Here is a 13235-nt window from a genome sequence, read left to right on the forward strand (position 1 = left end):
ATATATATATATATATATGTAACCTAACCTCTCTCTCTTTCGGGCACTCCCTAAACACACACACACACACACATATATATATATACATCACCCACTACTCTTAGTATACAATTTAACTCGCCTTTCTCTCTCATACTATGTACTTTACGTCTTTAGTTTCAAGTTCTTACATCGCACATAAATGTGTGTGTGTAATATTGTGGACTAATGGGTAACTGTCAATTAGTTTGCTGTGTTGAGTAAAGCATTGGCACGGTTTGGGCTGCCTGGTCTTATCTGTTTCCTTAATCGAATATATATATATATAGCAAAATTTTTTTAATTAAGGTACTCAGAAACCTGGATGTTTGTACATTTACAGATTTTTATTAATGTCACATATTAAATGAAGCGCTTTTCACCTAGTCGTGTAGGTTTTTCAAATTGTTTTGAGAAAAAACTTTATATATATATATATATATGTATGTATGTATAGTGTGGGATGCATGTACTTTTTATAGCTCCACTTCAACGGACGTCTATCATACAGCTTGTGACAATTCTCCACTCCTCACGTCATTCCCGTTAACACACGTAGACACACGCTGCTTCTCACCCCTTCCGTCTAGCTTAACTCCAGCGACGTCAACTCTCTCTCATAAACGCCAATTTCCACTCCTCACACTGCCCCTCTGAATAAACACGCACACAGACACACACATCCCCCACCTCTCTCTCTTTATGTCCCCCCCACCTCTTTTACGTCACCGACGTCAACTCTTGACGAACACCGTTAAACTCCACTACTCACTCTCCTTCAAACACCCGTACACCCTTGCTCTGGCTCTCTATAGATCTATATTAAACTTCAACCCTCTGTCCGCTACTCACACCACCCCCTTTGAATATACAATGCCTATCTATCTGTCTGTTTGTCTGTCTATGTCTATCTACCTATGCATAGCTCACCACTTCACGTCAATGACGTCGGCCTCCCCTCCTTACTTAACGAGCTTGTACTTCACTCCTCACACCACTCTCTATAACATGTAACCAACTCTCTTTTCCCCCCTCGTTCCTCTCTCTGTCTCTACTCCCTATAATTACACTTACACCCCCACCCCTTTCCTTATTTCTCTCTCAATCTATTTATTTATTTATTTATCTATCTATCTATCTATAGCTCACCTCATTACGTCAAGCGACGTCGACTTGCGAGCGAACCTCCGTCTGTCCTTACACCACACCTTATATTACACGGACACACACACACACACTTTCTCTCTTGTTCTTCCATTAAACTTCAACCCTCTCGCTTCAGTCTCCACTCGTCTCATTATTCCCTATAAATACACATCTTTCTCTTTCTAACTATCTGTCTATCGCTCACCTCTTTACGTCGAACGACGTCGGCCTGCCAGCAACCCCGTGTCTTCAGTCCCCACACCACTCCCTATACTATATATATATATATATATATATATATCCATACGCGCTCGCACAGATACACATATAAGCACATACAATTAGCTATGTCTGTCTCTCCTTCTCACTGTATTTCACCCTCTCTCTGTTGCTCTTTCGTTAAACTTCAATCTCTTCTCTGTTAGTCTCTTCTCCTCTCACCACTCCTCAATAAAGATACAGCTCTCCCCCTCCGTCCCTGTCTTTCTCTCTCTCTCCCTCCCTATCTGTCTGTCTGTCGCTCTCTGCTGCTCCTTCCATTAAATTTCTACCCTTCTCCGTCCACGCCTCACACCACTTCCTATAAAATATACTCACACTTCCTCCACTCTCTCTTTCTCTTTCTCTCTCTCTCTCTCTTTCACTCTCACTCAGTCTATCTATCTATCTATCTATCTAATTCTATTTATCCATCTGTCTGTCTCTCACCGCTCATTAAACTCTAACTCTTACTCCAACTCCAACCCTTACTCCAACGTCGACGCCATTTTGTTCAGTGTGTGTGAAAGATGGCGAAGAAGTCATACGATCTGTTGTTCAAACTGCTTTTAATCGGTGATTCTGGTGTTGGCAAAACTTGTCTTTTATTCAGATTTTCAGACGATGCCTTCAATACAACCTTTATATCGACAATAGGTGAGCAGACTTGCTATTATCCACTAAATTTCACTTGTTATTGCTAGCATTATTAATACTACCAATATTATTATTATTATTATTACCATCATATATAATGTGTGTCTATTATGTAAGGGTGTATGTGTGTGTATGTATGTATATATTGGATTGTGTATGTATGTGTGTATTACGTATTAATGTGCTGTGTGTATGTATGATGTCTGGTTATATGCTTATAGGTGTGTGGTGTATGTGTATGTATAGCTATTGGTATATGTCTATGTATAGCTGTGGTATATGTGTGTATGTATAGCTGTGTGGTATGTGTGTGTGTATGTATAGCTGTGTGGTATATGTGTAGCTGTGTGGTATGTGTGTGTGTGTATATAGCTGAGTGGTATGTGTGTATGTTTGTGTGTGTCTGTGTATAGCTGTGGTATATATATATATATATATATGTGTGTCTGTGTATAGCTGTGTGGTATATATGTGTATGTATAGCTGTGTCGTGTATGTGTGTGTATGTATAGCTCTATGATATATATGTATGTATGTATAATTGTGTGGTATATCTATGTATGTATAAGTGTGTGTGGCATGCCTGGATGCATGTGTATATGAATATAGGTACGTGTGAGGTACAGTACCTCTAGATGAGGTGTACTATAAATACATATATGTATATGTGTTCTATTTATACAGATATATTTTACGCCACACAGCTATAATATATGGTTTTTTGAAGTATATATATATATATATATACATACATACATACACACATATATTAGTGTGTGTATGTGTACATATGTGTATATTAGGATAGAATTATTACTTATAACAGTAGCTGCTGTGAAAGTTAGTTATTATTGTGTGTGTATATATGTGTTGTGGACATCTTGATATGTAGAATTATGTGTATAGAATGTGTGCGTATATAGATTACATGCGTCATTGGTGTGGGATAATGTGTGAGAATGTAAATATATGAATATATGTTGTGGATGTATGTTTATGGACATATATGTATGTAGACATAGGTGTGTCATTATATATAGATGAAAGAGATGTGTGTGTGTGTGTATATATATATATATATATATATATATATAATATACATTTCTTGTCTTGTGTATCGGCGTATACGTATGGTCTGTAAGAATATATGTTCGTACGCTATATATCTACGTATACGTACAATTATATGGTTATATTTATGTGCAGACATAGTATACGTTCTTTATATATATATATATATATGTGTGTGTGTGCACATACAGACACACACTTAGGCACTTGAGTTATGTTTGTACACACACACACACACACATATATATGTAGGCATCTATGTCTGACATACCCCACCCATATATGTGTGTGTGTATATAGATATCGAGGCGTCGTGTGGTGTATTAACACATAAGATGTATGATAAGATATATTCACGGCGTATACCATACATACGTATGGTGGTAACATGTTACACAGCATAACGTGTATGTATGTATGTATGTATCTATATTATATCACTGTTTAGCACCAGGTCAGCACTGGTTGATTAGAGGCATCATGTTTAAGGCGTTACAACCTTGGCCATCATCGGTTAAGGAGGACTACATATCTAATGTCTCCTTTCAGCTAGTAGAGTATGGTTTGAAGGAGATTTGACTGTTATTTCTAGCAAGTCGAAAGACTGCATAGAGATTCCTCCTTCCCCCCCTTCTGTGAATATGCATGATGTTATAACATTCGTTTATATGTCTTATATAAATTATGTGTGTGTTTTGTGTGTAAATGTATCTATATGTATATTGTGTATGTATGTTTATATACATGTATATTTATATATATATGCGTATATATATATATATATATATATATATATATGCGTGTTGATGCTTATGTAGGATTTCACCATACTTCGCTGCCAGTCAGTTTTGGAATGTATGTAATTCTAGAATATATACACGCTCTCATTAAGACACATTTTTAGGAGCGCACATGCAGTTGTATGCAGTATATTTCATATATAGAACACAGTGACACACATACACACACCGATATAATGTATGTATAATACATTCTACGTATAACATGCTTATACAATAACGTATCTATCGAAATCTTATATATCATTTCATATAGATCTCTCTCTGTCTTTCTCTCTCTTTATATATATGTATGTATATATATTATATATATATGTATGTATATATATTATATATATATGTATGTATATATATTATATATATATGTATGTATATATATTATATATATATGTAGGCGCAGGAGTGGCTGTGTGGTAAGTAGCTTGCCTACCAGCCACATGGTCCCGGGTTCAGTCCCACTGCGTGGCATCTTGGGCAAGTGTCTTCTACTATAGCCTCGGGCCGACCAATGCCTTGTGAGTGGATTTGGTAGACGGAAACTGAAAGAAGCCCGTCGTATATATGTATATATATGTGTATGTGTGTATGTGTTTGTGTGTCTGTGTTTGTCCCCCCACCATCGCTGGTGTGTTTACGTCCCCGTAAACTGGCTGTTCGGCAAAAGAGTCCGATAGAATAAGTACTAGGCTTCCAAAGAATAAGTCCTGGGGTCGATCTGCTCGACTAAAGGTGGTGCTCCAGCATGGCCACAGTCAAAAGACTGAAACAAGTAAAAGAGTAAAAGAGTATGTATGTATATATATTATATATATATGTATATGTAAAATATACATACACATTCACATATGCCTGTTTTATAAATATGATATAGACTGTTATAGAAAATACATTGTAACTCCGGGTTTCATGCTTAATTTATTAATTTAGCGCTCATCAGGCAAAATATCCTTGCTCGACAGTTTCGGAAAAAATGAAAATAAACGACTTCCGGTTTTCTATTGGGACTCAGTCACAATGTATTTTCTCTAATGGATTATATATATCTTTATATAATGTGTATATCTATCTATCTATATATATATATATACATACACACATGTGTATCTAGTACCCCTTGTGGTCAACCTTATATCCATATATAGTAAATTTCTGTTCGATCATCTATATATGTATTTGTGCATGTTTACAGACGGAACAAATGAGCACTCAATAAGTAATGTAGAGCTTATTTCTATGAAGTAGTCAAAGATTCATGTCCTTACAACATCTATCTATATCTATATATCTCTATATCTATCTGTGTATATCTATCTATCTATCTATCTATCTATTCATCATCATCATCATCTGTGTGCGCGTGCCTACAGACATATTGACCTACACGTCTAGACAAAAAATATTGATATATAAAAGGGATGTACATACACAACTTCAAACGTGGTTACATACATATATGTTGGCTCTAACCAGGAAATACACTGGTACAAAAGTGTGTATATATATATGTATATATATATATATATATATATATATATATATATATATATATATATATATATATATATATATATGTATATATAAGCAATGCATATCCACCTACGGATGTCTGTGTTCGCATTGGTCTATGCATCATTCTTATTTTTAGAAAATCGGTGGATTCGCAGAAAAAGTAGAGTGACGAGGTGGTGGGGGAGACTGAATATCTTGTGATACTTGGTGACGCCTCTTTCTTCAACGTTCCGGGTTCAAATCCTTAACCGAGGACAAATTTTTATCTTTCATTCATTCATTCATTCATTCATTCCGGGATCGATAACCCCCACCCCCAAGACAAAATAAAAACAAAGAGTACTTGTTGAATTCTGGAATCAAATATAAGTGACGATGTCCCCCCCCCCCCCCAAACAAATGTGCGACCCTTGTTACTGCTTTGAGACATTAACCTCCCTTTTGAAGTTTTGAATGCAAGTCCTGTCGATGTCAGATTTGCTTTTAGTCCTTCCAGGGTCAGTAAAGCCGTCTTAATTACATTATCCCCCACCCCGGGGGACAAATCGGTGTTCTTGGTCTTATAGTATTTATTTATATATTTATATCCTTTATAGTTTGTTATTAGTCTGCGTCCATGCTGGGGCACTGCCTTCAAGAATTTTAGTCGAAAAATATCGATCCCCGTACTGGTTTTCTTTTTAAGCGTGGCACTTGCTCTATCGGTGTCTTTTGCCGAACCGCTAAGTTATGAGGGATACACCAACTCAAGCGGTGGTGTGACACACATACACACGCACACACACACGACGGGCTTCTGTCAGTTTCCGTCTACCAAATCCACTCACAAGGCTTTGGTCGGCTCGAAGCCGTAGTAGAAGGCCCTTGCCCAAGGTGCCACGCAGTGGGACTGAACCCGGAAACATGCGGTTTTGAAGCAAGCTTCTTAACACAGAATCACATAGCAAAACTATAACATATATAAATTAGAATTGGGCCCTTAAACCTCCGACGTCCCTCGCGGACAACTGCCCTTGCTTGCTTATGCCATACAAGTATAATTAACTTGATTCCTCCGTCTCTCCTACCCCTGCAAAAGAGCAATAACAAATCTTGCCTTCTGCCCGTTTTAGAAACGGCTGTATTATTGCTTGTTATATATCGGCTTACACCGGAAACCGAGTTACTGGATTTACGTTTGTGCTTTCTCGCATACATTTTTCTGTGTAGTTGAATGTCAACGAGCAATGTGATGGCTTGCTTGTGTTGTTGCTAATGCCAGGCTAGGAACGCCATAGCAGTGGAAAGTTTGGGTAAACCCGCCTCTCGGACCTGCAAGTAACCCTTACGCTCTCTTGCAGGGTCACCCTCACGTTCGTAAGGGGGACACGTTGTTGTATAATTTAGCCATCCACCCAAACTCACGTTTTCCCCCTCCATCCGCTCTTTCGCCCTCCTCCACTTCAGCTATGATCAAGCGGATAGACTTGTGGTTGAAGGCGTTTCAGCTGTGACCATCCCGTCTTTTAATCAAATATAGTGTCTAGGACCCCCATTATCAAATGTAGTGGTTCTCAACCTTTTTAATGTTCGAGCCTGATCCAAAATCCGGATTTTTTCTTGAGGGGACAGCCCCCTATCACCACCAGTTAAAGGATTTAAGATCCAGTTATTAGATTGCGGCCATGCTGGGGCACCGTCTCGAGGAATTTGTTGTCAAATGAATCGACTTGTTTTATTTTATAAGCCTGCTACTTATTCTAACAGTGCCCTTTCCCGAACCGCTAAGTTACAGGGACGTAAACACACCAACACCGGTTAAGCGGTGGTGGGGAACAATCACGCACGCACGCGAGAGGTTTCTTTCGGTTTCTTTCCATCAAATCCACCGACGAGGCTTTGGTTTGCCCAAGGTTATAGTAAACACTTGCTCAAGGTATAACGCAATGGGACTGAACCCGGAACCATCTGATTGGGAAGCAAGCTTCTTACCACGCAGCCTATGTCATATGTTGTGTCATTCCTTGTTGCTTAATCTCGAGTCAAATAGACTCGTTACCATCCCGTCATTTATAAAGACGTTGTCCATTCTTGTTTAGGCCCCGCTATAAACCACTCCATATTTCATTGTTTTTAGGAGATGGTATGTGATTTCAAGGAGAGTTGTTTAGCTGCTATTTTAAGCAGATCAAATGACGGCGGCCGCACTTCCTTCGTTTGGGTGGAGACTACAAACTGGCGCGGGATGATGACCTAGAGAAGCTGAGAGGGGATTAATTGTGTTGTGAGTTACTCCGTTAACCTTGGCGGGATTCGAACTCGCAACTTAAAGCAGCATAGCCTAAACAAACGCTGTGGGTTTATTGTTTTGGGCCGAACTGGTAAAATCGTTAGGCACGCCTAGCTAAGTAAGTGGTAAATGCTTGGCGTTTCGTCCGTCCTTACGGTCTGACTTCGAGGTAGACGTCGACACTGCTTTTCGTCCTTGCGGGTGGGGGGGGGGGGGGGTCGATAAAAATAAGTACCAGTTAAACATTGGGGTCGGTGTAATCGACTTGTCCCATCCTCTGAATTTTGCTGGCTTTGTGCCCCAAATTATAAACCGTATTATTACAGACACTAACGTACACACACACACACATACACTGTAACCGAACAGCAACGCCCCAGGAATAGGGGTGGGCGAAAAATAGTGGTGGCGGCGGCAACTGTTGTTTAAATCCGGGTGGGCTGTGGTGGAGCAGACAATCTTTCACTCGTGACGGTACCGCGCTTATTTCCTGAATAAGTATACTTTGGACTACATTATCCAATGAGCCTGTAGTTGGCGGGAGATTTGGGTGCTATTTCTAGCTGCCAGTGTAACCACGTAGAGGTCTCCCAAGCTGTTGCGATGGTATTGTCGTTTTAGCCTCGGGTCCATCTTGATCGAGTAGATGTAATCATCGACTATCTAACCGTGGCCTTCCCGTGTTTTTATGGGTATCTGAGACTGTATTACCCAGATGTCTCCTTATTTTAAAGACTGAAGTGTGACTTGAGAGAGATTTTGCTGCTACTCACTCACTCACTCACTCACTCTCGATATGACAATAGGTCGAGATTTAGCTGCTGTTTCTAGCATGTCTAGCTACTTTGTAGAAAGCTCGCTCGTGTACATACATAAGGCAGTATGATATGGTTTCTATTTCTAACCGTCCTTGCTACCATATAGAAGTCTCCCTCATACGTAAGACAATTAAGATGTGATCTATGGACGATTTGGCTGCTGTATTTAATGTCGAGCTACCATGTGAAAATGTCCGTCCTTTGCTAGTGCACAAGATTGTGATCTGGTTACTAATTGTAACGGGTTTATCTACCTCGATTTTTTTATTATTACCCACAAGGGGCTAAATATAGGGGTTACACAATGCAAAAACAATACAAAACATATAATCGGAGAAATGAAAATCCAAAAAAAAAAAATCGAACAGGGAAGAAAAAATAAAAAATCCGTGCTAGTGGAGCGCTAGGAGCACCATCCGAGCGGGATCGTTGCTAGGGTCGCTGACTGGCCCCCGTGCCGGTGGAACGTAAAAAGCACCATTTGAGTGTGATCGTTGCCAGGGCTGCTGACTGGCTCCCGTGCAGGTGACACGTAAAAAGCACCATTTGAGCGTGGCCGTTGCCAGTACCGCCTGACTGGCCCTCGTGCCGGTGGCGCATAAAAAGCACCCACTACACTCTCGGAGTGGTTGGCGTTAAGAAGGGCATCCAGCTGTAGAAACTCTGCCAGATCAGATTGGAGCCTGGTGCAGCCATCTGGTTCGCCAGTCCCCTGTCGAACCGTCCAACCCATGGCAGCATGGAAAGCGGATGTTAAACGATGATGATGATGAAACGAATGAAATTATGAAAATGTTAAGAATGAAGCGCAATGCCCACTCGATCCCCGAAGTCGTGTGGTTACATTTAGTCATTATTTTGGACAGCTTTTTCCTCTTTTTTTTTTTAATTAAAAAGTTCACATCTTAAATTAAAAAGCTCACCTCATTTTTTTTTATATTGCTCTTATCATGTAATCTACCTGTTGTCACGTACCTATACACATTCGTAATACTGCCGGGCTATCCCTCGTTGACTCCTACATAGCACTCAAGTGATTAGCGGAAGATTTAGCGGCTGTTTCTGTCGGGCCTGTCTACCGTGTTAGAGGTCTCCCACGTTCACTCGTATATATATATATATATATATATATATATATATATATATATATATATACATAGGCTCATAGGATGTGATTTGTGGGAGATTTGACTGCTATATCGTGTCGATCTACTTTGTAAAGGTTTTATTCGTTTGTGTGTATGCATGTGGTAACTATAGAGATGTTTTTATTTTTCATTCCCTTTGAAATTACTCTTATCTGTACTTTGGGCTTTAACTGCCCTTTTCAGCATGTTAGGTGTCCTGTCAGGATCATCACTTTATATATATATATATATATATATATATATATATATATATATATATATATTTATAAATATAAAATAAGGGATCAGCAAATATATATAATGTATGTATTTGTGTGTTTGTCCCCCTACCACCGGTTGACAACCGATGGTGGTGTGTTTACGTCCCCGTAACACTAGCAGTTCGGTAAAAGACACCGATAGAATAAGTACTAGGCTTACAAATAATGTCCTGGGGTCGATTTGTTCGACTAAAGGCGGTGCTCCAGCATGGCTGCAGAGCCAAATGACTGAAACAAGAGTTAAACAACACCACTACCACAATCCTATACCGACGTCACCAGCATCTTGATAGTGTTAGAGTAGCGAGAGAGAGAGGGGGGGAGAGAAAGGGAGGGTGAAAGAGAAAAAGAACTACAAAGTGAAAGAGTGAAAGACAGACAGACAGAGAGAGAGAGGCATGAAAAGGGCAGTTAAAGCCCAAAGTACAGATAAGAGTAATTTCAAAGGGAATGAAATATATATATATATATATATATATATATGTGACAGTAGGGTGTAATTTGAGGGAGATTTGGCTGCTATTTCTCCTGGCTTTTTTCTTCCTTTCGGGCGTCGATGAAATAAAGTTGCCGTTGAACAAATGAAGGATGGTCAATGTAATCAAATTAAACCCCCACGGCCCCCTCCATACACACACACACACACACACACACACACACACACACACACCGAAATTACAGGCCTTGTGCCAGAATTTGAAACCACTGCTGTTGTTTCACGTCGTCCGGGAAGTTTTTTTAACAGCTTTAAATTGTTTTAGCTTTTTTTTGTTTTGTCTGTCAACCACGCCATTTTCTTTGCTTTTTTTTTTTATTAAACCCTGCGAACCTCGCTAGCTACATTCTACATCCGCTATTGCCACGCCACCATCACCACCTCCACCTTTCACTTTGCCTCTCTCTTTTTGTCTTTCCCTCTCTCTCTCTCTCTCTCTCTCTCTCTCTCTCTCTCTCTGTCTGTCTGTCTTTCACTCTTTCACTTTGTCGTTTACTTTGTAGTTCTTTTTCTCTTTCACCCTCCCTTTCTCTCCCCCTCTCTCTCTCTCTCTCGCTACTCTAACACTATCAAGATGGTGGTGACGTCGGTATAGGATTGTGGTAGTGGTGTTGTTTAACCCCAGGTCAACCCTGAATGAGCAAACCTCTGATTTATGTTCTGTGTTTTTGCTTTGTCAAGGTTAATGAATGAGGGAAATTTTGCTGCTATTTCTAGTACTTCAGGTTACATAGACGCAGCCTTGCCCTCTCTATCTCTCTCTCTCTCTGTCATGTAGTCGCAGGCATGGTCGTGTAGTAAGATGTTCGCTTCCCAGCGGTGTGGTTCCATTTTCAGTCCCACTGTGTGGCACCTTGGGCAAGAGTCTCCTTCTCTAACCTTGGGTTGACCAAAGCCCTGTAAGTAGACAGAATCTGAAAAATAAAAAGCCAGTCGTGTGTGTGTGTGTGTGTGTCTTCCCTACTGCTTGACAACCGGTGTTGGTTTGTTGACGTCCCCGTAACTTAGCAGTTCAGCAAAAGGAATTCCGATAGAATAAGTGCCAGGTTTCACGCAAAAAAAAAAGTAAGTATTGGGTCAGCCAAACCATTCAAGTCTGTGCTCCAGCAAGGCCACAGTCCAGTGACTGACACAAGTAAAAGATATATGCACGCACGCACGCACGTGTGTGTGTGTGTGTGTGTGTGTGAATGGATAGGTATATCATGAGATGCAGTACTTACTCGGGTGCATTGTTGTGTAACTCTATATCATAATATAGAAGAATAAACAGTGTTGCTCTTCTATTACTTCAAGCTGTTTGCTAAATAGAGCATTCATCAGATGGAGGTGGTTCGATTGTATGGCTTTTTACTTCTGAATGGCAGGCTTTAAGTTAGTGAAAGCATTCACAAATTATGTCATGTTTATTAATTTTTATTCAGCTAACTGGACATTCAATTCCTCGAGTGTGACCATGGGATTGCACCAAGAAAGTTCCCCTCCAATGCACAAGTCTGAGCAAGGTTGTTTTGTGGAAGACCAGCAGTCGCCCATGCATACCAGCCTCTCTTCTCCATGCTGCTGATGATATCCAAGGGAAAGGCAAAGGGGCCGATACAGCTTGGCACCAGTGAAGAGTCGCAACTCATTTCTACAGCTGAGTGAACTGGAGCAACATGAAATAAAGAGTCTTGCTCAAGAACACAACACACCGCCTGGTCCGGGAATTGAACTCATTACCTCATGATTGCGAGCCCTATGCTCTAACCACTGAGCCATGCACCTGGACATGAATAGGTGTCTTACTGAATAGGTGAATGCATGGATTACCCACCTGGGAAGGGAGGGAGGGAGGGAGGGAAAAATACACATACATTTTTGAATATATTCAGAGATGCTGGTGTGAATGTATGTGTATATATGCACATTCTCTCTCTCTCACACATCGAGTACAGGCAAGACCTAATGGCTAGAAAAGTTTCTTCTCAGTCTTATGCATGGATTCGGGTTTGATCTGGCTGGTGCTAGGAAGTGGTGGGGCCCAGTTAGAGAATTGTCAGTAGGGCCCCTCTATTCTACAAAAGTTGAAAACTGATGTTTTATGCTTTGTGTAGTATGCAAATCCTAGCCACAAAGTGTTGAGGGTTTTGGTATACTAAAAAATAACCATAGTGTCCTCCATTCGAGTGAGGGACCCTCTCTTTCGCGGGGCCAAATTTGAACAAATCTGTCTAATTGTCTTAAAAGAGTTCTCAGCTGCTTACGTTGTCATATGAGAATTGGAAATTGTACAGAAGCTTGTCAGATAGACTGTATATGTTAACTCCAAGGTCCTGTAATTGTTGCACTGTCTCACTGTAGTTCTGTCTGAGGACTGTGTTAATAGTACCAGTGTCTGTGAAATACTCAACCACATGTGCAATAAAATACAATGACTGTTCAGTGCCAATGTTTATTAGATGGTGGATGGAATACTCATTAGAAAACTGACACTAGATTCATTAAATACACACACACACACACATTCACACAGGTTGTTTGTGGGTATACAGAAAAATATAGCTTAAAGGCTAATGACTCATTATAGGTTTAGTTTAAAAAGCAAATGTGTCATGAAAGATTTTAATTAAAAAAAAAATATTCTAATTACCGTTAATGTATGCTTTGTGATACCTAATTGTAAAATTCGCTAAATCTTTGAATCTTGTTGATTCAACCTCAGAGCATAGTGTTTGCTCGGTTTTGGTGCTGGGCTTGTTCACTTGCCTGTCTGCTCAGCCTCAGCACTGGGCCTGTCTGCTCG

General features: G+C 40.1%; 1 protein-coding gene across 1 annotated transcript in view; it reads left to right on the forward strand.

Annotated features, from left to right (window-relative positions):
• Window positions 1-1883: 1883 nt before the first annotated feature.
• The window catches only part of LOC106873706 (ras-related protein Rab-10), a 62863-nt gene continuing 51511 nt past the window's right edge, over window positions 1884-13235 (forward strand). Inside the window, exon 1 of the mRNA XM_089343971.1 lies at window positions 1884-2079. Within this exon, the coding sequence (XP_089200097.1) occupies window positions 1953-2079 (127 nt within the window). The 5' untranslated portion in view covers window positions 1884-1952. The remainder of the gene's footprint in view (window positions 2080-13235) is intronic.

This window comes from Octopus bimaculoides, chromosome 28 (genome assembly GCF_046866305.1).
Source record: "Octopus bimaculoides isolate indiv1 chromosome 28, ASM4686630v1, whole genome shotgun sequence".
In the NCBI taxonomy this organism is placed as follows: Eukaryota; Metazoa; Mollusca; class Cephalopoda; order Octopoda; family Octopodidae; genus Octopus; species Octopus bimaculoides.